Source organism: Cajanus cajan, chromosome 4, assembly GCF_000230855.2.
Source record: "Cajanus cajan strain Asha chromosome 4, NIPB_CcT2T_4, whole genome shotgun sequence".
Taxonomy (NCBI): Eukaryota; Viridiplantae; Streptophyta; class Magnoliopsida; order Fabales; family Fabaceae; genus Cajanus; species Cajanus cajan.
This window is the reverse complement of record NC_138520.1, coordinates 9,252,405-9,277,599: the sequence shown is the minus strand read 5'-3', so window position 1 is coordinate 9,277,599 and position 25,195 is coordinate 9,252,405. Positions and strand designations below refer to the sequence as shown.

At 32.5% G+C, this 25,195-nt stretch overlaps 2 protein-coding genes across 2 annotated transcripts; both read left to right on the top strand.

The window, feature by feature from the left end:
- The first annotated feature begins 1,805 nt into the window (after positions 1 to 1,805).
- Positions 1,806 to 6,004, top strand: VAR3 (zinc finger (Ran-binding) family protein). Its single transcript, XM_020363856.3, has 5 exons — positions 1,806 to 2,195; positions 2,295 to 2,412; positions 3,649 to 3,923; positions 4,096 to 4,194; positions 4,274 to 6,004. The coding sequence occupies exons 1-5, from the start codon at positions 1,843 to 1,845 to the stop codon at positions 5,841 to 5,843; spliced, it is 2,415 nt and encodes an 804-aa protein (XP_020219445.1). The 5' UTR covers positions 1,806 to 1,842; the 3' UTR covers positions 5,844 to 6,004.
- A 10,861-nt stretch (positions 6,005 to 16,865) lies between these two features.
- LOC109802537 (putative lysophospholipase BODYGUARD 4) lies at positions 16,866 to 19,706 on the top strand. The gene is made up of 4 exons (XM_020363938.3): positions 16,866 to 17,390; positions 17,749 to 18,098; positions 18,799 to 18,995; positions 19,238 to 19,706. Exons 1-4 carry the CDS (start codon positions 16,883 to 16,885, stop codon positions 19,554 to 19,556), a joined length of 1,374 nt encoding a protein of 457 aa, XP_020219527.2. The 5' UTR covers positions 16,866 to 16,882; the 3' UTR covers positions 19,557 to 19,706.
- Positions 19,707 to 25,195: the final 5,489 nt, after the last annotated feature.

Here is a 25,195-nt window from a genome sequence, read left to right as displayed (position 1 = left end):
AATGTAAATTTCAACTAATTTCATCTTTATCTCAAAAAAATACTTTTCATTTAATTGATGTTTTATTTTTAATGATCTTTTTTATTTTTAATATCAAGTTTTGATTAAAGGTAATATAAAAAATATAATAAAATAAGATCGATAAATTTAAATGCTAACTTTCTTAACTAATTTTTTTTAATATTTGAGATTGGAGTATTATTTAAACTCATTGATTCTTTTCACTTTATTTTGGTCTCACCAATTATCGGTAGTACTAGTGATCCATTCTTAATATAAGAAAATAAATAAAATTTACATAAGAACTTTTTCAAACAAAGAAAAAATATAAAAAATAAATATAGTGAAAAAGGGTAATTAGTTTATGTAAGTGGATAAAAAATAAAGAATAACAATATAAAGCAAAATAAGAATTGCAGATTTATTGTATTTAAAAACAAGGTAAACAATATTTTAGTCTGAGTTATACTAAACATCTAATGGCTCATAATAGAATTATTATGTGTATGGGTGTCTGTGTTTAAAATTTGTATACTTGATTTATGTAAAAATAATAATTTAATGGTCAAATAATTAAAATTTGATATAGAATATAAGTTATTGAGTAAAGTAAGTCAATCAAGACTTACTCTTGGAGTAAATGAATCTTTTCCCTCTCTATATATACACACATGCTATAATTTAAGTATTGTAAATATCAATAAGTGATAGATAGTTCTTATTAGCGATGAACATGAATTGGGTTGGGTCGAACTTATCCTTATTCAAATCCAATCAAAAATTTTGTTGGAACCATTTCCTAAATTCTAAACCTGACCCAATCAAGATAAAAAAATATATGAATAAGATCGAGTTGATTCAATTTTGTTATACTGTATTGATTTTAACATTATGTATAATTAATTTATAAAATAAAACAAGTAAAAACTTAAATTAAGGTATAATTTATAATATATATTTTTTTAAATAATTGTATTACACATATAATATCATGTTATAAAATGTATTACTAAATTTTTATATTAATACACAATAATTAAAAAAAATTATACTTTATAAATGAATATTATATATCAAATTAGGTTAGATAATTCAAAATGTAATACAAACTTATTCTAAAAATGCATCGATCTAATTCCAAAGTTTATACCTATCTAAATCAACCTTGAGTTAAGTTGAATTAACATGTTGGATTAGATCATACTCACCTCTTATTCCAACTAAAAGTATGTAAAGTTTTGGAAACAAATTATTCATCTCAAAAGTCAAAACCTTAAAAAAAAATGTAAAAAAAAAAATAGTTTTCCAAAAAATTTGAAGTTTATATATTTTTAGTACTTTAAATTTAAAATTTGAGTTTTTAGCCTCTAAAAATACTATAAGATTATTATTTTAATATCTTAAATTTAAAATTTATTTTTTAAAATTTTAAATTTATTTTAATCATTAATATTATAATTAATAATAACAAATCGAGAGGATTAAAATAATATTTTTAATATTTTAAAGATTAAAAACACATTTTAAATTTAAAAGAGAAAAATAGTATATATCTTAAATTTAAGAGATAAAAAAAACACATACATACAATGTTTTTTTAAATTGATTTGGATTCGATCAAAAAATGCATCTAAGGCATGAAACAACTTAAAGTGAAAAGGAACATTGAAGTTCATTTCATGTTCCCTATTACATTTACATGTCTAATGTCAAGAATGAATTGGAGAAAGAATAATCATAATTCCGTAAATTAAAATTTTAAAACATGATTTTGAGATTTTCTTCCCGTATATTAGTATATTATAATGAAATTACATTTGCAGCACTCCGCTGAGGTCGAAAATGGGTGGCGTTGCCCCAAGGTTCCTCTTCCTCCTCGGCGCTCCCATCCCTCTTCTCCGCCGCCACCACCACCACCGCCGCAACCTCTTCCTCTTCCCTTCCCACTCCCATTCCCTGCGCCTCCCTTCCTTCTCCTTCTCATCCTCTCCCTCTCTCCCACTCAAACTCAAAGCCTCTCACTCCTCCGCCTGGCCCGAGTGGTCCTCATTCCTCTCCCACATCTCCTCCGCCGGCTACCTCCCCTCCCTCCCCGACCACGCCTTCGTCGAAGCCGCCGCCAACCTCCCCCACTCCTTCCTCCACGACGCCGCCGCCTGCTTGGCCTTCGCCCGCGACCGACCTAACCTTCTCAGGTTTCTCTCTTCTCGATTTCAATTCGGCTTCGTTCGATTCCTTTCTGAATTTGAATTGAATTGGATTGGATTGGATTGGATTGAATTGGCTTCTTATAGGTTGCTTTCTGTGAGAGACATTGCGGCTGTCGTTGAGCATGGCTCCCCCTTTCTCTTCCGCGACGCTGAGGATTCCGTCAGGAAGATGAGGTCCTTTCTCTCCGACGCTCATGCCAATGTTAGTTTTCTCTAAACACCTTCCTAATTGTGTTTCCTCTTGCTCTTGTCAATTATTTTTTGGTTTCAAACCTTCATGTCGTTTATTTTCACTTCCTTGTTTTGTATGAAAATTGTAATCCCCACCAGAGTGGGCTTTTAGCATCTTTCAGCAGTTGTTCTTTTCTGCTTTTGTTGCTCGCTTCTTCTGTATATACTAGGAAGGATAAGACTTGGATGCATTACCTATATTGTTGCCTTGCTTAGTTGTTCTCCCATCAGAATTGAAGTTTTACTTCGGTAATATGTATTTATATTTAATGTAATATTTAATTATGCATATTATCTAGGTGAAACTCCAATTCTGATCGGAGAGTAGCACCAACAATATTTATAACACTGTACCTAACTTTTGTCCTACTAGAAAATCTTGTGTGTGTGTGTGTGAGAGAGAGAGAGAGAGAGATGTCAAGATAAGACTTCATGGGAGAGAAGGAACAAAATTCTTGAGAAAGTATGCGGAATTTTTTTTTAATTTATTTTATTTTGTAGTTACTTTATTGTAACCCTAGAATTTTAATAGTTTGTTTGGCAACTATTTGATTTGAAGTGGATAAAGATGTTTTTTGAACTTTCGGAGCAAAAAATAAAGATGGAAATCCGCCTCCCTGTTATCTAGAAAATTAATGGTATACATCATAGTTAAACTTGTTTTTCCCACTCTCATTGTTATTTTTGTTAACTATTACATTTGCCACTTTGTATGTTTTAATTGTTATATGCAATATGTCTGGATTCATGAAGAGGTGTCGTGCAATGATTGATATGAAGCACCTAGTTTTTTATGTTGGGCTCTGTTGGCTTTTCTTTCCCTAATAAAATTGGGTAATCTGTGCTCAAAAAGATAAATACTTTATTCAAATTGAGTTACTGCTTCTTTTAATATCCTAGTATTGGTACATTTAGTAAACATCATTACTGTGTAAGTAGCATATTGGTAAACTAAAATGCAATTTCATAACCTTTTCTTAAATGCGTATCTCCTATGGGTCAAAATAAATGTGGAGATTGACTGAAATCCTGAACTTATGCAAAGGCTAATTGTTTCAATTTATTCCAAAATAAATGAGACAGTACATGCGTATTGTATGTACGGAATGGAACTTGTCTTCTTTCATGTCTTAACACTTGATTTCTAATTTTGACAAGTGCGTTGAAACAGTTGCTGATCTAGTTATGCTTGATATGTTCTTTACAGGACGCTGATAGAGCAAATACAGTTGATCTAATGAAGTTTCTGCTGAGTTATGCAAGTAACCCATTTGTCTCTTCAGAAGGGAACAGTCTCAATAAAAGAGAACTTGTTGAATCATCTGTCAGAAATCTATTCGGTGAACTTTTCAAGCTGAGTTATAGTGCACCTGGTCCTAACTCTTTTGCTTCAGTACAAAATCAAATGGCTGGCAGATTTGGAGAGACAAAGCCTCCTGGACAAAAAATTGAAATGAAGAGGGGTGATTGGGTTTGCCCAAGGTACTTTTTATTACTTTTAATTTTAACTGAGTCCCAATGAACTATCAACTGTTACTTTGTGTAATTCCGGAAAACCATGGAGAGAATGAGGAGCAACTGTTATAATTAATTTTATTTCCTCAAGTATTATACTACATTCTGATAACTCTGCACACTGTTTAATATTGAGCAGGTGTAATTTCATGAATTTTGCAAGAAACGTCAAATGTCTTGAGTGTGAGGAAGCAAGGCCGAAAAGACAACTGGCTGGAGGTGAATGGGAATGTCCTCAGTAAGTATCATCCTCCCGGGTTTTTCCCCGTAACCTTTGATGTAGATTACATCCAATTAACAGGATTTTCATTATGAAGGTGTGATTTCTACAACTATGGGAGGAATATGACTTGCTTAAGGTGTGATTGCAAGCGACCTGGACAAATATCTTTGGGTGCCACTGATACCATGTCAAATATGGGGTACGAAAATGGAAACAATCCTAATACTTCAGATGTCAATGTGAGGTTAGCTGCTAATGAAGAAAAGGCACAGCGTTGGTTTAGCAAGGTTTCTCAACTAGACAGCGGTGCTGATATTAACAGTGTGATAGCAGATGAAGATTTTCCTGAAATAATGCCATTGAGGAAAGGGGTAAATAGATTTGTTGTAAGCACAAGGAAAACTCCATTGGAGAGGAGGTTGGCTAATGCTCAATACAAGAGAAACTTGTCCAATAATGACAATCCCGGGATTGAGGATTTTAAAGCTGGGGAACCAATCAAGTCCCATGACACACTGGATGACATTCTAGGTCGTTCAGCTGGCTTTCCTCAATCTGACAATAAGAACACTTTTGCTGAACAAAATACCAGTGGAGACAGCCTGCCTTCATTTGCTAGTAACAACACTAGTACTGTTCCTCCCATTCCATTGTCTGCAGACGCACTTGCGCAAAAGTCCGAGAACTTTCTAGCAGAGGAAAGGAAAAAGGTGGTATTCGACACTGATGTTAGATATGCTAGTTCTGGAGACAGTTCACAGCTTTATAATAATTCTACAAGCCAAAGCATCATAGAGGATAAGGAGAAAGAGCAAGCAGAAAAATCTGAGAGGTGGTTTAGAAAGGTTTCTGAGCTGAATGATTTTCCAGATATAACAAGTGCAATATCTGATGAGGAATTCCCTGAAATAATGCCTATGCGTAAAGGAGAAAATCGATTTGTTGTTAGCAAGAAAAAGGATCGTTCTTTGACAACACCAGCATATAAGAGACGCGCGGCCATGGAGCAATCCGGCAAAACCAACTTTGTCCCCTTTGTTCCCTTCCCCCCAGATTACTTTGCCAAAAAGGACAAGCAGCAGACAGAAGGAGCTGCAGATTCAGCGGATACTTCCAATGATGATACATCTTCCATATCTGAAATGGCAGAGAAGCCTCCAGAGATCTCAGATGGTGCTAGAGCTAGACCTGAACAAGGTCCAAAATCTTCTGAGCAGAGCTCAAATAACAATGATGTTGGTGCTATGTATAGGGCAACAACTGGTGGAAATTCAAGGCAGAGTTTCAGTCAAGATCATGTTCCGAATTTGACAGGGAGTTCAACCCCAAGTCCAGCTTCTGAGAACCAGAGTGTTAGAGCAGAATGGTCAGGACAGAGTTTGGAGGGGTCAGCTGTGAAGGAACCAGATCCTTTGGACATGTCAGAGGAGGCAAAGGCGGAGAGGTGGTTCCGTCGCGTGGCGCAGATTAAGGATATTTCTGAGCTCAGTCAGATTCCAGATGAAGATTTTCCTTCAATAATGCCTATGCGCAAAGGGGTGAACAGATTTGTTGTAAGCAAGAGGAAAACGCCACTGGAAAGGAGATTGTCATCTAAGCAGTACCGAAGAAATCTTCCAACTGTGAGCTCAGATCCTATTAAAAACGAAAATGAAGGCAGCTGAAGAGTAGTGATATTATTATCCATTTGTTTCATTCTTCAATGTGAAGTTAAAATGTTGGCAAATATAGAAAAGGATAACGAAGATGATGGAAAACACTACCACTCAAACCTTTTATTTACACCTGTAACAGAGTTTTGACATCAAGTATTTATCTTTGTTGAGGTGATCTTGCTTTATATCATGTTGAGGGACTAGCTTGAGAAATTTCATAAATAAGTGATGCATTAAAACAGTTGTTTTCATACTCAGTTTTTCTAGCCGGAATGTTGAACTAGAACTCAAATTTAAGTTTTAGGATTAAACTGTGATTTTTAAAGTATATATCTCGACTATCTATGTTTTAAGTATGAACTTTAACATTTTAAAATATATTAAAAATTAATAGAAGTATTTCTTTTTGTCATCTGTTATTATTTTTTTGAAAAATTTAATTGACCACCTTCTAAAAGTTAATTTAAAAATTGTAACCACAATTAACTAAATTAAATTTATTTAATCATTTAAACTAGGGTTGTTTCATAAGTTTTTTTTTTTTTTTTTTTTTTTATGTAGAAGTGCTACATAGGGAAGACAACGGGACGAGTACAACTGTACAAGTGTCAATATCCTCATTTTCATATCTTTTACCTGTTCTCATTTCTATACTTGGTGAGTATAAAATTTTCATCTTCATTTTTGTTTTCGTTGGATATCGGGTATACCTATACTCGTTCAAAAACTAATTGAGTATCTTTTTTATAAAAAAAATATAAAAATAAATAGATTTTTTAACAGAGAATAACAATTATAAAATTATATTATTTAAATTTTATTTAAAATAAATTTAAAATAGAATAAAAATTATATAAATGTCAAGTAAATTCTAAAAAAAATGTATTTGTATTCAATCAAATTAGGTATTTTTCGTCAAAGTCAGAGCGACTTCGCGTATTACCTAAGAATACAAGTTTACTTATCATTCTTAGTGGTATAAGTTAAAGATATAGTTTATTTAATGAAAAATGCTTCGGCATCTAAATATACATTCCAAAATATTGTCCAACTTAAAAATAATAATAAAATATTATTTAATTTTAACTTTTGAAAAATTTTACTTCTTCCAAATTTATCCCTTGCACTTTCCTATGTCAAACACTTTTTTTACTTCTTTTTCTTCCTTATGCTTACTAATTCGTGTGAGAAACTTAAAGAGTAAGACTTTAACAACATATTCAAAAGTAAAAGAAAAAAAAAGGAATAGAAGTTAAAGACCCATGCCATTTTACTAGGCATTGACTACGGTGGACAAGCTTATCATATTGTCCACCAATGGATAAGTGAATAATAACAATTTTTATTTATTATTTTATATAAATTATTTAAAATTACTATAAAAAACCCTGTTTTTAGAAGTTGCCACTTGTCGATCGTTGTTGCCACTATAGAACCCAATGCAAGCAAGGTGGATTTAGGGAAGCGGGTTAGGGCTTTGTGGGCTTGATCTGATTGGATTTCAGTGAGAGAGATGCAATTATGGAGAAGGTGTGCGACAGTGTTGGAGGTGGAGTGGAAATGATGGTCTTGTGTGAGTATGTGATGATGAGGTAGTGAGCGGAGGAGAGCAAAGATGGCACAAGAGAGTAAGAAAGGGGAGGCAAAGTTGTTGGAGGTGAGGTCGAGGGAGTGCGAGCAGTGGAGTGGGAAGGGTGGTCTTGTGACTACAATTATGGTTGCGGCGGGGCGGGGGAGGTCGACAACCACATTGGTCTCCTCCTTGAAGGAAATCGATTTGGAAATTTTGTCTTCAAAGGCCTTCTTTGCATCTTTGATGCTTGCGGGTTTCTCTTCAGGTTCAACTTCGGCTTTGGTGGTGGTTATTAGCTTTTCTACGAGTTCAGGTTCAACTGGGTAGTTGGTGGGGGGAAAAAGATCGACAACGGGTAGACATGGCAATCTAACCCGCCCCGTGGGTACCCGTCCGAACCCGCCCCGATTTGGGCAAGAAAAACTCGTGTTTATCATATTCGGTTCGAGTTCGAGTTTTCCCCGATTGATAAAATCGGGGGCGGGGACGGGGATGTTAATACCCGTCCTGCCCCCGGCCCCATACTCGCCACTAGCCCCGCCCCGCTTAATAATATAATTAAAAAATTATTTATATATATATATAAATCAAAATTAGAAATATTTATATGTAAAAATTTATATTTTTTACTTTTCTTTTATTTTTTTTTAAATTTGTTCATATTTATTTAAAAGAAAAAAAGAAAAAAAGAAGAAGAAAAAATAGGAGCGGGGGGTGGGGGCGGGGGCGGTTTAAACTTACAGGGGTGGGGCAGGGAACATAAAACCAACCCCCGCCCTGCCTCGTTGCCATGCCTAACAACGAGCTGCTCTTCTTCTGTCGAAGCTGATTTTTGGGGTTTGTCGATGCTAGTTTTTGGGGTTCCCTGACCATGGATGGATTGGAAAGGAAAAAATTATGAATAAAAATAAACACATTTTAAATAATCTATAAAATTAATGCAATATTTCTTTCAAAATTTTATTTATTGAAATTCAAATTGTAATGACCCGCCGTGGCCGTCACACTACGAAACAACACTACACACTACTAGAAAATATATACTAGAATAGTATAATAAAATATTTACAACACAAGTTACTAATCAAGCAACCAACAACAACTAGTTATATATAACTAAAATATGCTACTATAAGGTAGCCTACAAAAAAATATATTCATCTCTAAGCATCTCTTGTGGCCTCTAGCAGCTATCTTCCAGCCTATCCCTGCCGTGCTCCCATACAACGTATGATCATCGCAGTCCAAACCACATAGAAACATGCAAGGGTAAGCTAGAGACAATAAACAACTCATAATAATTTAATATGTAATACAATAACTATATAATCATCTTCGCATCTGACACATAAGACAAACAACATATATATTATACATCTTAACATCATTTCAACTTGATTCCACATATCAACGCTATATCAACACTTCAACACAACTATTGTACAAACCATTGGAATAGTTATCATATTCGTCATAACAACAACCAACACATGTATTAAACATCTCTCAACAACACATGTTTAAAAGCAACTTACAACATAACAACACTATCATCATCCTCAACAGGATCAACATACAACACAATCACAACTTAACAACACAACAACATATACACAACTCATATCAACAACAAATCAACTCATCAACAACTTATGCGTCATCACGCATTTCAACTCGGAGATCTCCAACAACTGAGGTTGAGCAGTCTATGTGGCATAAACCCTACCGAATCCAGTGTTTGACCTATCTCAACCAGGTCAGGTATAAGACATCGTTAGGAACTCCAAAGAGAGCCAGGTATAGACAACAATAGGCGATTGCTCAGGTGTGCCACTTAGACTCGGAGGTCCAATACTATTGTCAGGACATAAGGGTTTGGGTATGAGTCTACCACAGTCTTGGCTAGCATCACCAATCCACATATGGAGTTAGCCCACCCACTGTCCTCCAAGTACCACGCATCCTCCAGTACCTAGTCAAAGATTACATTTCTAACTAGATACCTTACTCAAATTGGTCATTCAACCATGACATGGATCGACTACTTCCATGCCGCCCACACAGTACTAAGGGATCCAACTTTAAAACAACTTTCAACTTATCACCTTAGTACTATGTATCTCAACATAGGACATATATCTTTACCATATGTCCCCAACTGTTCAACTTTACAACAATAGGCACCATAACAACTTTACAACATTAAACATCTGACTACTTGTAATCGGTATAGCTCGGCCTGGCCCCTATACCGTGGTCGCTTTGTACACGTGTGCCTCGACCTTTCCCACACACAGGATCAACTAAGTCCTAGAGGAGAACAACACAACGTCCACTCCAAGGGACAACTTCCCAAAGAGGGTTTTTCAACAAATTGGGCTCTCATAGCACCACAACTATCTCAATCCACACAATGGGATGAGCAACTTCGAAAACATCTCCCCTAGTCCTAGTGATCAACAACTCATCATCACAGCTTAATCAGCTTACAACTCAACAACACAGCTCAACTTAAACATCGTACAACTTTTCAACTCATCATCTCAATCAACTTTTAACTTAAACATGGTATATCAGCACAACAACTTATCAACGCAGTTTAACAACACTTTTTAACAACACAACATCTCATTTCAACTTTAAACAGCACAATCAACTCAACAACTTATTAACTCAACTCATAATTTACAACTCAATCATCATAAAATAATATCTTTTCAACACATGGCACAACATACAACTTTATAGTAACATACAACTATTCTCTAACAACTTAACAACATAGTCTACTAATAACATCTATATAAATCACACACATCTACACACTTCACATCATGCTTCTCACAACTCACAATATTATCATCATGCACTTCACAACTTTCAACTATATCATCTCATCATATTTCACAATAACATAAACATGTCGTCCACACATAACATATAACAACTTTATCAACTTAATTTCAACATGCTTCAACAATATCATAGATCAACACACAACTTGTAAAAAACTTCACTATACTCAACATGCATCTCTTCATTTCACTTTTTACTCATCATACATCTCAATATAATTATACAACTCCATATGAGTTCCTAAACTCACATACAACCAAACAACATACAATCTAGCTTCCCTTACCTGAAGATTGGCTCAAAATAGCCAAGAACTTGAGAAGAAGTAGAATTTCCTTTCTGAAGCTCAACCCGGAACTTCAATCCACTCAAAGCAAGCTTCCTAGTCCAGAGTCCTTCTCTCTAAAACTTCTCTCTAAAAACCTCTCCTTCTCCTCAACTGCACAACCTCTATTTATAGAAGCCTGAAGTGGCCAGAACGACCCGTTTCAAATCCGAAACGGCCCGTTCTGGGCTCCTTCATCATGTGTAAAATTCACATGCAGAACGACCCGTTCTGAAATCAGAACGGCCCATTTTGGCACGTCTAGAATGCCCCGTTCTAAAACCAGAACGGCCCGTTCTGGAGTTGAATTTAACTCACAATGACCATTTTGGAACGGCCCGTTCCAGTCCAAGATTCATAGGCCTATTTAGTAGTTTAGAACGGCCCGTTCCGGGCTACTAAATCACCCATGGCCTTCTAAAATACTTACTACGTTACACAAATATATATATATATATATATATATATATATATATATATATATATATATATTCAAAGTGATTTCATATTTTCAATTTTTTTTAAATAATTCATAAATAAAATAAAATTAAATAATTTAATATTTATACAAATTAGTCAAAATTAGAAAATATTTTTTTAGGAAAACACCACTGGAGAGGAGATTGTCATCTAAGCAGTACCGAAGAAATCTTCCAACTGTGAGCTTAAATCCTATTACAAACGAAAATGAAGGCAACCGAAGAGTAGTGATATTATTATCCATTTGTTTCATTCTTCAATGTGAAGTTAAAATGTTGGCAAATATAGAAAAGGATAACGAAGATGATGACAGAGTTTTGACATCAAGTATTTATCTTTGTTGAGGTGATCTTGCTTTATATCATGTTGAGGGACTAGCTTGAGAAATTTCATAAATAAGTGATGCATTAAAACAGTTGTTTTCATACTCAGTTTTTCTAGCCGGAATGTTGAACTAGAACTCAAATTTAAGTTTTAGGATTAAACTGTGATTTTTAAAGTATATATCTCGACTATCTATGTTTTAAGTATGAACTTTAACATTTTAAAATATATTAAAAATTAATAAAGTATTTCTTTTTGTCATCTGTTATTATTTTTTTGAAAAAGTTAATTGATCCACGCTTAAGCAAGGTCAGGGGTTTGAATCCTGCCTTGTGTATGCAGCCGTGTTAAATCTTGGGGCCAGCTATCCCACCCTTTGAGGTGCCTCCAACGTAGCGAGGAGATTAGTCACTACTATCGGCAGTGGATACTCCAGGGACGAACAAAAAAAAAACTAGGGTTGTTTCATAAGTTTTTTTTTTCTTTTATGTAGAAGTGCTAGATAAGGATGACAATGAGACGAGTACAAGTGTCAATATCCTCGTTTCCATATCTTTTACCTGTTCTCATTTTTATACTTGGTGAGTATGAAATTTCATCTTCATTTTTGTTCTCGTTGGATATCGAGTATACCTATACTCGTTCAAAAACTAATTGAGTATATTTTTTTATAAAAAAATATAAAAATAAATAAATTTTTTAACAGAGAATAACAATTATAAAATTAATTATTTAAATTTTATTTGAAATAAATTTAAAATAGAATAAAAATTATATAAATGTCAAGTAAATTCTAAATTTTTTTTTTAGAAATTTAAAACGGATACAGGTATGGCCGGGTATGAGGTAGGTATCTATATACCCATCCCCATTCTTGCACCTAATTCAATAAATCAAATATTACTTGTATTTGTATTCGATCAAATTGGGTATTTTTCGTCAAAGTTAGAGCGACTTCGCGTATTACCTAAGAATACAAGTTTACTTATCATTCTTAGTGATATAAGTTAAAGATATAGTTTATTTAATGAAAAATGCTTCGGCATCTAAATATAAATTCCAAAATATTGTCCAACTTTTAAAATAATAATAAAATATTATTTAATTTTAACTTTTGAAAAATTTTACTTCTTCCAAATTTATCCTTTGCACTTTCCTATGTCAAACACTTTTTTTACTTCTTTTTCTTCCTTATGCCTACTACTTCGTGTGAGAAACTTAAAGAGTAAGGCTTCAACAACATATTCAAAAGGAAAAGAAAAAAAAAGGAATCAAAGTTAAAGACCCATGCCAATTTACTAAGCATTGACTACGGTGGACAAGCTTATCATATTGTCCACTAGTAGATAAGTGAATAATAACAATTTTTATTTATTATTTTATATAAATTATTTAAAATTACTATAAAAAAAAACCTTTTTTTAGAAGTTGCCACTTGTCGATCGTCATTGCCACTGTAGAACCCAATGCAATCAAGGTGGATTTAGGGAAGCGGGTTAGGGCTTTGTGGGCTTGATCTAATTGGATTTCAGTGAAAGAGATGCAATTATGGAGAAGGTGTGCAACAGTGTTGGAGGTGGAGTGGAAAGGATGGTCCTGTGTGAGTATGTGATGATGAGGGAGTGGGCGGAGGAGAGCAAGGGTGACACAAGAGAGGAAGAAAGGGGAGGCAAAGTTGTTGGAGGTGAGGTCGAGGGAGTGCGAGCAGTGGAGTGGGAAGGGTGGCCTTGTGACTACAGTTGTGGTTGCGGCGGGGGCCGGGGAGGTCGACAACCACATTGGTCTCCTCCTTGAAAGAAATCGATTTGGAAATTTTGTCTTCAAAGGCCTTCTTTGCATCTTTGCATCTTTGATGCTTGTTGGTTTCTCTTTAGGTTCAGCTTCAACTTTGGTGGTGGTTATTAGCTTTTCTACGAGTTCAGGATTAACTGGGGTAGTTGATGGGGGTAAAAAGATCGACGACGGTGACGGGCTGCTCTTCTTCCGTCGAAGCTGATTTTTGGGGTTTGTCGATGCTAGTTTTTGGGGTTCCTGGATGAATTGGAAAGGAAAAAATTATGAATAAAAATACACATTTTAAATAATTTATAAAATTAATGCAATATTTCTTTCAAAATTTTATTTATTGAAATTCAAATATATATATATATATATATTCAAAGTGAATTCATATTTTCAATTTTTTTTAAATAATTCATGAATAAAATAAAATTAAATAATTTAATATTTATACAAAATAGTCAAAATTAGAAAATATTGTTATAGGAGAATCAAAAGAATTAATTTCTAGTCGAACTTCATACTTTTTTTAATGATCTTATCATTAATCATAATATTTAATAAAATTCAATCTTTATATTTATTTTAATATTATTTTTTATCAAAATTTAAAGTATCTTAATGAAAGATAGTTTTTAATAATTTTATAATAATATTTATGTGTGTATATTTAAACAATTGTATAAACTTCTATACTAAGAAATTATTTACAAATAATATAATAAAATGTATAACTATTTAAATTAAAATTTATTATTTTAAAATATATAAAATAATTAACACTTTGGTCGGGGTCTAAGGCAATGACCTTAATGACCTTGCCTTAGTCACGACCTTGTATTGGAGGGAGAGAGAAAGGAAGAGAGGAGAGAAAGAAAAATAGAAGGAGAGATAGGGAGAGGGAGAAAGGAAGAGAGAGGGAGAGGTAGAGAGAAAGAGAGGGGGAGTGAGTGAGAGAGACTGAGAGAGGGATAGAGGAAGAGAAAATGTGTGATAGTGAGAGAGAGAGAGAGATAGAGGAAGAGAGAGTGAGTGATAGTGAGTGAGAGAGAGAGAGAGAAATAGAAGGAGAGAGAGATAGAGGGATAAATTTTCCATTTTAAAGGGGATATTGTGATCTTTTATATGCATGAAACTTTCTCCTATACTTAAAAAAGTTGGATTCCCACTCCCATGAGAATGTTTTTGTGAGAAAGCGGGATAACAAGTATTGAATAACCCGGATAAAACATCACAAAGATAGAATACCTATATATTCGAGTATTATGATGAGACTTCTAAATAACATTAGAGCTGTCAAAGTGAACTATGACTCGTGGGTCAACTTGGCTCACTTGAACTGAACTTGTGGTGAACTGAACTATTCACTTAACCTACTTACACCTCTATTTTATTATCCAATTTTATTTATTTGTGTATTATGGTATATAGGATAGAGAGTGTTATAAATAACGTTAAACCTTTTTCATTAGTAATACAAGACTATAAAACCTTTTAATTTTTGTCTATGTAAATTTTATTTTTCTTTTAAAAAATATCAACTTTTAAAACTTTTATTTTTAGTTTATATTGTTAAACATCATCACAAGAACATTAATTTGTTGACATCATTATTTATCCTAAACAAAAGATGACATCATCATATCATGTCAATATAATGGCACATCATCAATAACGGTCACCATAATGACATATTATCTATTATGTTAGCAATAGTACCACATTTTTTATATGATAAAAAGACTAAAATTAAAAAATTAAATTTATAAAGACTAACTTTTCTATTTAACAAAACAGAAAATAGATGAAATACTAACAATGTAAAATAAATTTTCATTGTCAACCAATCACAAACTATTATTTATGATTAATTGCTAATTTTTATAATAAACAAGTGATAAATTATATCAATAGTGATATTTTTTTTATTGAAAAGTAAAACTCTTTTCTATAAAAATAAAGTAATATTTCCAATTATAACTATCAAATTGATTTTAATCTTATTTTTTAATTAAAAAATACAAATATTAAAATAATTGAGTCAACAATATTATTTAGTCATATTATATTCTATTAATTAAATTTGTAAATTATTTTATAGTGAAAGGAAGTATTTTAACTCTATCACACCATTTATGATATTCTTCCAATATGATAAATATATATTAATTAATTTTGAGCTAAAATCAATTACTTCAATCAATTCATGAGTACTCTTTTGATTTTTACAACTGATAGACAATAAATCAAGAGTTAAAAAAAAATGTCCGGCAATGTGTTCGACATTGAATTTTTTAAATTAAGAAAACTTGAACATGTTATATAAAAATTATAGATTATGACAATTGGCACACTAAAAACAAAGAAATGCAACAAAGAAAGAGACAGCAATGGTTGAGTCTTTGTGTTTTGCATTGGCCATTGGTGGGCGTGAATGCGGCATCCCATAGCCCATTACGTGGCCTAACCTTAATCACCATTTTCACATGTTCTCCCCAATTTCGGTAATTCAAACTTTTCATATATCTTTACCTTTAATTTTAACCATAATTTCATTCATATCATTTATGGATGCTTTTTATACATTTCATCAATACTTTTAAAGATTTTAAAAATTCAAATATAAATATCATAGATTAAAATTTCAAATTAAAATATTTTAAATATAAAGAGAATTTTTATTTTATTGTTTATTTGTAAATTATAATTTTTTTTTGTGTAAACTACAACATGGGCATTGAGTAGAATATTTAAAATAACTTGAAACAGCCCATATTGTACTAGTTAATCAAAATGTTTGTTGGTTGCTAATTGTAATTTAAAATAAAATAAGTCACATCATTAAGAGTATTCAAATGAAATGTTAATAATTTTTTTTAATAAAAATGATATAAATACTACTAGATTAGAATAAATTTAAGTGTTTATATTTATAGCAAAAATAATTTATTAAAAATTATAATTTAAAATTAAATTAAATTAAAAAATCATTTAGATATAAGAAGAGAGAAAAAAAATCTGATCTTTACCTTTTAAGTTTGTATAGTTAAAATTATTCTATTTTAATTTTTATGTATATGATTTTTGTCCTTTTAATCTCTAAAATGTCATAACTTTTACTTTTTTTTAAGTCTGTGTAATAGATAAACATAAGGAATCAAAACAAAACAAAAAATTATAAACAAATGTAAAAAACAAACATTTTAATTATAAAAACTAAGATGAAGTATATGAGTTTATATTCTTTTCTGCATGATTTTGAGATAAAGTGATATTCTAATTTAAATTAACTCTTAAACGACTACCGTATTTAAAAGTTATTTTTAGATAGGAGCCTTTTGAGGAGATTTTTAATTTTTTTTTAATCTAATTTAATTTTTTATTTATCATATTTATTTATGAATTATATTTAATATTTTTAAAACAAGTTATCAATAATTAAAAATATTTTTTTTTATAAATATAGAAAAAAATTACTAAAAAAATATACTTATTTATCTCAAATCTAAAATATAATTTTACATTTAAAAATATTTATTTATACTGATCGATATATTTAAATATAATATTTATTTATACATAATTATTATAAATTTTAATTATATATAATAAATATTTTTCATGCCATACTAAAATACTGGTATAGAGAGTAAATGTAAACAAACATGGTCTTCCTTTTTTACGTAAGCACGAGTCTACGAACAAGAATAGATGTCCAACGATATAACGTGTTTATGTTTCAATGAAAAACAGAATCTGGTTCCACCCAACCCCATCTCCATGTCTCTACCACTTTCTTCTCCAAAATGGCTCACGCTCACCATATCTGCTAAACCACTCAACTCAATTCTATGTTATCTTGTTTTCCTCATCTTCGATCTTCTTGATGCTGTTTTCTGCGTTATCTATGGATACCTTGATGAACGCATTGAAGGGGAGGCTTCCCCTTGTTGCTGCTCTAACCGGGAAAGGCAGAAGAGGAGGATGAATGTGGCAGATGATGGTCTATCTGATAGCTTGTATGAGAGGAAGAACACTTTCAGGGAAATGGGGTTCCTTCAATTTGGGAGAAAGAAGGAAGGTTCCAATAGAAAACATGGTGGAGGTGGTGGAAGGTCACTGAACCGTTGGTCTGATTGTGGCTGTGAGTCTTGCCTTTCATGGGCCAATGATGGAAGTGACTATAAACTTCATTTTGTTTTGAAGGAGCCCTTGTTGGGTAGGGAAGTTCTACTAGTTTGTTACTTTTATGGACAAAACTTCCATGTAGTTTCATTGGTGTTCTCGATATAGTTCTAAGATCAGAATTGAAGTTTTATTTCGATGCAGTTTCATTTGGTGTTCTCGGTATTGTTCTCTTATCAAAATTGAAGTTTTACCCCAATATTCTACATAATTTAAGGTATTCATTAAATGTCAATGCAGGTTTATAAAATGAAATTCCAATTCTGGTTGAAGAATAATGTGAGAAACACTTGTGCAATTGCATCTAAGTTTTGTACTACTATTTGGTGATCCTTTTCATGTCTCTATGCATTTTTCTGTGACTGATTTTGTTGTTAATTGGTGTTTGACAGTCACTGGTGAGAACTTCAGGGGAAACTCTTCTGAGAATGTGATATTCTTGCATGGATTTATGTGCTCTTCTTCATTTTGGACACAGACAGTGTTTCCATATTTTTCTGAAGAAGTGAATGGTGACTACAGATTGATTGCCGTAGACCTGCTAGGATTTGGTAAGAGTCCAAAGCCAAGAGATTGCTCATACACTTTGAAGGATCATGTGGAAATGATTGAGAAATCTGTGATTCAACCGTTGGAGTTAAGTAGTTTTCACTTGGTTGCACATTCCATGGGTTGCATAATTGCATTGGCCCTGGCTGCAAAGTATCCCATGAGTGTAAAATCAATCACCCTTGTTGCTCCTGTAAGTACTATTCACCAAACTGGTTACTTTGCTTATGAGGTTTGAGAATTGAACTGCTAAGAACCAAATTAAAAAATTTGTGTAAATTATTTGTTGCCACTTGGAAATTGGAATCAATACCACTTGGAAAATAAAATAAGAACAAATTATTAAGTGGTCCAGTTTATTTGATTCCTAGTTAATCATTACATGACTTGTAATGTGGAGATTGTTAAAATCATGGACACTTGTTTCTGAACTACATAAAAATTTATTCAAAATAAGAGTTTTGATTTTTCCCAAAGACTAATCTGTGCCCAAAGCATTGATTAAGAAATTAAAGTAAAATAAATTGTACAGAAATATTATTAATGCACTTTCACTGTGCTTATAATGCAGAGTTTAGCACCTCTGCAGTTGTCCTGCCACTCTAGCAAAGATATTTACCTTTTATAACCAATTATATTTTCACCTTTTATAACAGTTAAATGTAAATCTAATAGCTATACCAAAAAAATGTAAATCTGTCTATGAATATATGTGCTAGAGAGAATCCAAGTGTTTTTTTAATGCATCCCCAACATGATTTCTAATATAAAAAAAAACCTTTTATTTTTTAATTTCTTAACCAGGACCTGACACTGGTTAACAAAATCCTTATTTAATATTTGTTTTGTAATGTCTCCTGAATTTCTTCATTCTCCTATGGTCTTGGTTGCAGCCATACACATCTTCAGAGGGAAATGATGCTTGTTTAAATGCACTATCAATGCTTGCTGGAAAGAAACTGTGGTCCCCATTGTCATTTGGTTCTTCATTTATGTCATGGTATGAGCACTTGGGTCGAACCGTTTGCCTTGTCTATTGCAGAAATCACAGAATGTGGGAGAGCATTCTAAAATTCATTACTCGCAAGAGGTAATATTCATTCAGAAAATAGGTTAAGCACCGACAGTGTAAAATAATTTTACAATGTTATCTAATAACAAATCATCAACTTGTTAAGTTTTATAATAAATAAATAAAAAGTTATATTGACATGGATTTCTGATTAGTTGATGTAAGTGTATACCAATTAAACTCATGAACATTTATTGAAAGACTATAAGGTATTTTAGGACACTGAAATGATATGCATGCCTTTTTTCACCTTTTCCCAGGGATCTTCATTTCTTGACCATGGACATGACCAGGCACACTCATCATTCAGCTTGGAGTTCCATGCATAATGTGATATGTGGGGGAGCAAAATTTGTGGATACTTACCTTATAATTTTGACCAAAGTTGGTGTCAGAATAAGTGTCATTCAAGGTGATCAAGATCAGGTTGTCCCAATGGAGTGTTGTAGAAACTTCAAGTTGAAGGCTCCAAATGCTGAAATCAACATCATTCCAAATGCAGATCACAGCACTGTAATATTTGGCAGAGAGAAGGAATTTGCATATAGTCTGGAGCATACATGGGAATCTTGCTGTTGATACGAGTGAATTTTAGTGGTGAAATATGGAATCATTTGTAGTAGATTTTGTATGAGAAATAAAATAGTATACAACATAACCTACTAATGCCAAAATGTTTAATGCATTTTTTTTATAAATCTTTTGTAATGGACAATTATTTGTTGTGTACTCAAGAGTGGCTCTATTAAATATTTTTCTATTGTTGAATTAGGTGAGAAATATGTAAATTATTTTTAAAATGTATTATACTATAAAATAGCATATTTTATTTTCAACAAATTATTATATATGTTGTTTAACAGTTTTAAAATAGCATACTATACTAAAAATAATGTTTGGTTGAATTAATTGATCATGTATAAATTAATAAGAATATCATGTTTTGTCATATTTTTTTTACATATTTAATTTGTAAAAAATTTGACATTTTTTTAAAAAAATAATCTTATAAAACATTGTAAGTATAAAATATAAATAAATGTGTTCAACACACGGAATATAAGAAGAGCAAATCCCTACCAAAAATATGAGAAATGATTTACTAAGAATAGAGCATGTACATGTGCTAAGAAAAAGAAAGAAAAGTTTTAAGCTAGACGAGGATAAATCAAATATCAAATGAAGGAGTGTCAAGGACAACCTAGAGCACTACATAAGAAATCAGACGAAGCATTAGTCAAAGATCAGAAAAAAGTCAACTATGCAACAGACGAAGGACAACACAAATCGAAAAGTATTCCAGATGGAAACAAAGTCTGTCCATTTACAATGTTGACCAGATCATAAAAAGTCAAAGCATTAAGGACAAATGCTCAGATGAAGATCAGATCTTGAGACGGAAATGGACTAAGAGACGCAGACGAAGACTGCCATGAAAGCCTATGAAGAATCAAGTCTCAAGGGACAAATTAGGCATCATCTATGATCATACGAAAGCTCTCAACATAATCGCGTGGTTAAAGGAAGAGAAGAAGAAGAAGAAAAGAACACAAAAGTAAAAACATGCATGTGTCAGAAAAAGTGCATTCCTTTTTTAGATAAGGACAACGCTCTACAGCTACGTGACCGGAAAAGGACAAAAAGTTCCTAGGTCTCAGCTAAAAGTCAAACACAACAGCTAACAAACATAGAAGACTTCATGCAATGTCCATAAACAGGAAGCAACATTTAATGTAAGATCTTCTGCATTAAATGAAAGATCAAACTGGTCATGAACGATTACATTCAGCTTCAATGGACATTTGCAACGGGCAAATTTCACAAGACTATATATATCACAACTTCAAACCTGGAAAGGTTGGCTTTTGTAGAGATAAGAGAAGAGTGATATCAAGCCCATGAAGCAATGAAACGAGAGAAAGAGCTTTAACAGTCAAATGTACCATAGTGTATTTATCTCTGTAGACTAAGGAGTTCCAAGTGTAACTTAGGAACATGAACCTTAGTGAGTGTAAAAATATATGTATCCTCTCTATGAGAGTAAACCACACACTCAATCTTTGTAAAACTAAGGTTGTATACCTTAATGAGTGTAGAAATTCTTGTATCCTCTCTATGAGAGTAAGCCAAACACTCAACCAAATCATATATCCATCAATGGTAAAGCCTGAAGAGGCTAGGGAAAGAATACTTGTCAAGCCTAGAGAGGCTTGTCAAAGAATACTCACTGAGAGCCAGAAGTGGCTGAACAAAGAATACTAGCGCTAATGGTGAAGTTAGCAGGCCAAGAGTTAGTCGATAATACTCACTAAGAGCCTGAAGAGGCTGATTAAAGAATACTAGCGATAATGGTGAAGTTAGCGGGCCATGAGTTGGTCAACAATACACATTGTGAGCCTGAAGAGGCTGATTAAAGAATACTAGCGTCGACGAGTGAAGTTGACAAACCAGGAGTGGTTGAGAATACTCGGGACCAAGAGTGGTTGTGACCTGGATGATCTAGAATACTCACTACGAGCCTGAAGAGGCTAATTAAAGAATACTAGCGCTGATGAGTGAAGTTGGCGGGCCATAAGTGGTCGATAATACTATATGTACTTCATTAAATATCTAGTGGAACCCTTCTATTAAAGGAGATTGGACATAGCTCAGTCTGAGCGAACCAGTATAAAAAACCTTGCACTTCCCATCTATTTATTAGACGCAGACGTAAATTTTGTTTAGCAAATTTATTATACTGAAAGCTTCGTCTACTGTTTATTTCTTAATGCAACTATCTTCAGACGAAAACCACACATGTTTAATTTATTATCTTAAAGAACGATTTTCATTTAAGAAGTATTTTCCTTATGCAAACGATAAAATCCCAGACGCAAAAGTCTTTTGTTGAATTGACCCTACACATGTCCAGTTTAGCATTCAAAATAATATTTTAGTAGACGAAGAAGAAATCCCTTGCGAAAATGTTTTTAAAATTCCTTTGTTCACACACACCCATATTCAACCCCCCCCTTCTATGTGTATTTCCGCTAACCTCAGTAATCAATTGAATCATTCTTCTAGGCCTTGAGCAAAAATCAGGAATAAAATTTTGATTTCCTTTAATATGCTTGGTAGAGAAGTTATACCTAGAGAACCAATATTTTAATATGATAATATGAGGATCAGGAGGCATGTTGTTTTTTAAATTTGAGGATCTTTGGAAAAGATGAATTATCCATTAAAACTTCAAATTGGTATCCTCTTAAACAAAAATCAAAATTTTTAATTCCATTTTTAATAGTCAAAGACTCCTTGAAGGTAGTGTGATAATGCTTTTCAGCTTCTTTAAATTTTCCACTGACATGTTACTAGTAGAATTTCTTATTGTTGATTTTTTCAATAAGAGCTCCCCAAAAATGATCACTTGCATTTGTTCGAAGGATTTTTTTCCCTTGCTCTTGGAATTTTTAGTGTTGGAAGAGTTTGAACAGTATTTTTTAACTCTTGAATAGCTCAAGTTTGTTTTGATCCCCATGGTGGAGGGTTCTTTTTCAAGAGCTTTGACAATTGACTGGTATATTTAGCTACTTGAGGAATGAAGTCTTAAATATAATTAAGAATCCCCAAATATTTTTGAATTTGCTTTATTATTAGGGATTGATCCTAGAAATTGAAAAGTTTTTCAACTATGTGAAGTTAAGTTGATAAGTTATTTGAGAAAATGCATTCCAAGAAAATCAATCTCAGATTGTGTTAGATGAATTTTCTTCTCAAACAACATGATACCATATTGATATGTTATTTCAATTGATTCAAAAGGTACTTGTAAGAATCCATCTCCTTGGAGAAAAACAAAATATCACCTATGTAGATGAAAGTGTTTTCTAGGATAGATTCAAAGATTATGGTCATCGCCTTTTGAAACAATGAAGGGGCTACCTTGAGGCCATAATGTAATACCTTCCATTGATACTATGCATTGGGAATGCAAAAGGAAATTTTATGTCTATCAGCTGGATTGATGCCCAATTGCCAAAATCCATACTTGAGATCAAACTTTGAGAAAATATTTGTCTCTTTGAGGACAGACAAAGACAAAGCCTTAGGAATAGGAAACTTACCATCTTTTAGAAAATAATTAAGATGTTTATAAGCAATAACCAACCCTTTTTTTTTCTTCAAAGCTTTTTTTTTAATCTCTTTTCAACATAGAAAGCTTGACAAATCCAATTTGATTATGTGGATTCAATGAGACCTTGTCTGAGCTATTCATTATATTCTTGTTTGGCTAATTTGATTTTTTATCTCCAATTTTTTTTATCTCTTTACATCTTCATTAAGTTTGAAAGGGATTTGAATGAAGAAATCTTCATTCTTCCATAAAGGATTAATTTGCATGAGAGAATTCTTCATGACTATTAGCACACTACGAGACTATCTTACTTTTTATTTCAGCAAACTCAAAAGAAGCCTCAGTTAAGGAGAACAAACTTATTACTTCGGTGAAGGGTTTGAATTCTCTTTTGAACTTTATCCTAGTGGGATGTATTTGAAGTTTGTTTATAGCAAATTACTTTTGACCAAACAATACATTCTAGGAAGAATCTGATTCCAATAGAGGCTTTTGTAACAAGATCTATCCTGAATATATATTTCCCATCAATGCAACAAAATAGGCTACTTATTTTTTCTAGAATTTTTTCGAGAGAATATTTGGATTCATCATGGTTTTTTGAGCTCCTGTATCCATATATGCAATGGCTTTAATGGAATTTTCAAACTTTGGCAACAATTGTTGGATCTTTACATAGGTTTGTGGAGAAGATAGATTAATATTGCAACTTCTTTTAGAAAAAAAAACTGGAATTGATTCAAGTTCAAAACCAGAAGAATCATTCTCATAAAGGGATTCTTTTAAAGCAAAAATAGTTTCCTCATTTGTAGAGCTTTGCTTAGAGTAGATAGATTCTACTTCATCATCTCCAAGATATAGGGATGAGATGAGTTTGATGGCCTTTTTTCTACTTTATTAGTGGAATTTATGAAAAAAAAATGACCTTTCTTTTTGTAAATAAAACACCTTTGGTCTTTAGATCTTCTTTTTTTTTTCTTAAAAAATTTGAAAGATTTATTGTTTCTTTTGTCTTTAGAAAACTTGGATAGCTTTTTTTTTGTTGAGCAAGAACAAGTTTTATCCTTGCATTTGATCTCTAAATAGGATTTCTTACAAACTTTGTTGCATTTAGATTTTTGATTCATGATATCAGAAAAATATTGATGTTGTATACAAATCTTATCTATAGTCTGTAGATTCATTAGATGAATTTGGCCCATAATCATGGTTGAGAAATTGTTTTGAGAAGCCGTAGTCATTCTATTAAGTTTTAGCTGAGTTTTTTATGGCAAAGAAGCTATATAGGTGTTTTTCAGGTTGGGATCATTGAGACCATTTTGGAGATAAATTTTTTAACCAATTCTTTGAAAATGTTTGTCAAGATTTCTTATTTTGAGAGAACAACATCTTATATCAAAGAATTCCTATCTTAGTTTTTTGTCAATGATATCTCCATCTCCAATGGATTATTGATGAAGAGCTCTAAGAACAATTGTTATTGTATTCAGGCTATGAAGTTGATCTTGTTGCATAACTCCTAAATTATGGTACAATTCTTTCAAAGTATTGGTCATTTTGCAACAAAATTCTTCAATAACTTTGTAGGAATCAATATCCTTCATTTGTCGGGAGGAATATCATCAAGAGTAAACCAAGGTCCATAGTTGAGTTTTGAACTATTAGATTTACGAGGAGAAGAATTGGCTTCATCATCAAAAGAATCATAGAATATTCCTCACTTCTGAACCGGATGTATGGTTATGACACCCACTACCCCTAAGGCAATATTAAAATTATTACAAATACAATAATTGTAGTAGTCTTCAAGTTCAGTAACATTCACAAAATTGAAAACATGTTATTAAATCGAAAGAATACTTAAGAATCTTCATAACGTAACAAATCAAATGTCTAACATTAATCATAATTCAATAATAAGAAAATCCTATACTATGTCCAATGGTGTCACATTCTATTAGAGCATATGCACATTGAACAAGGATCATGCCTCATTGCCCTCATCATTAACATGATAATCATTACCTGCAACACACTCAACATGAAATAATAGAAAACATAGGAGAGTGAGAAACGTCACACTCTACTATAGTCAGCATATGCT

Excerpts from the sequence above, each read along its gene's own strand:
- VAR3 (XM_020363856.3), top strand. The coding sequence starts at position 1,843 with ATGGGTGGCGTTGCCCCAAGGTTCCTCTTCCTCCTCGGCGCTCCCATC. Across the intron at positions 2,196-2,294 it reads GACCGACCTAACCTTCTCAG|GTTGCTTTCTGTGAGAGACA; the intron begins GTTTCTCTCTTC and ends GGCTTCTTATAG. Across the intron at positions 4,195-4,273 it reads GGTGAATGGGAATGTCCTCA|GTGTGATTTCTACAACTATG; the intron begins GTAAGTATCATC and ends TTCATTATGAAG.
- LOC109802537 (XM_020363938.3), top strand. The coding sequence starts at position 16,883 with ATGTCCAACGATATAACGTGTTTATGTTTCAATGAAAAACAGAATCTG. Across the intron at positions 18,099-18,798 it reads CAATCACCCTTGTTGCTCCT|CCATACACATCTTCAGAGGG; the intron begins GTAAGTACTATT and ends TCTTGGTTGCAG. Across the intron at positions 18,996-19,237 it reads AAATTCATTACTCGCAAGAG|GGATCTTCATTTCTTGACCA; the intron begins GTAATATTCATT and ends ACCTTTTCCCAG.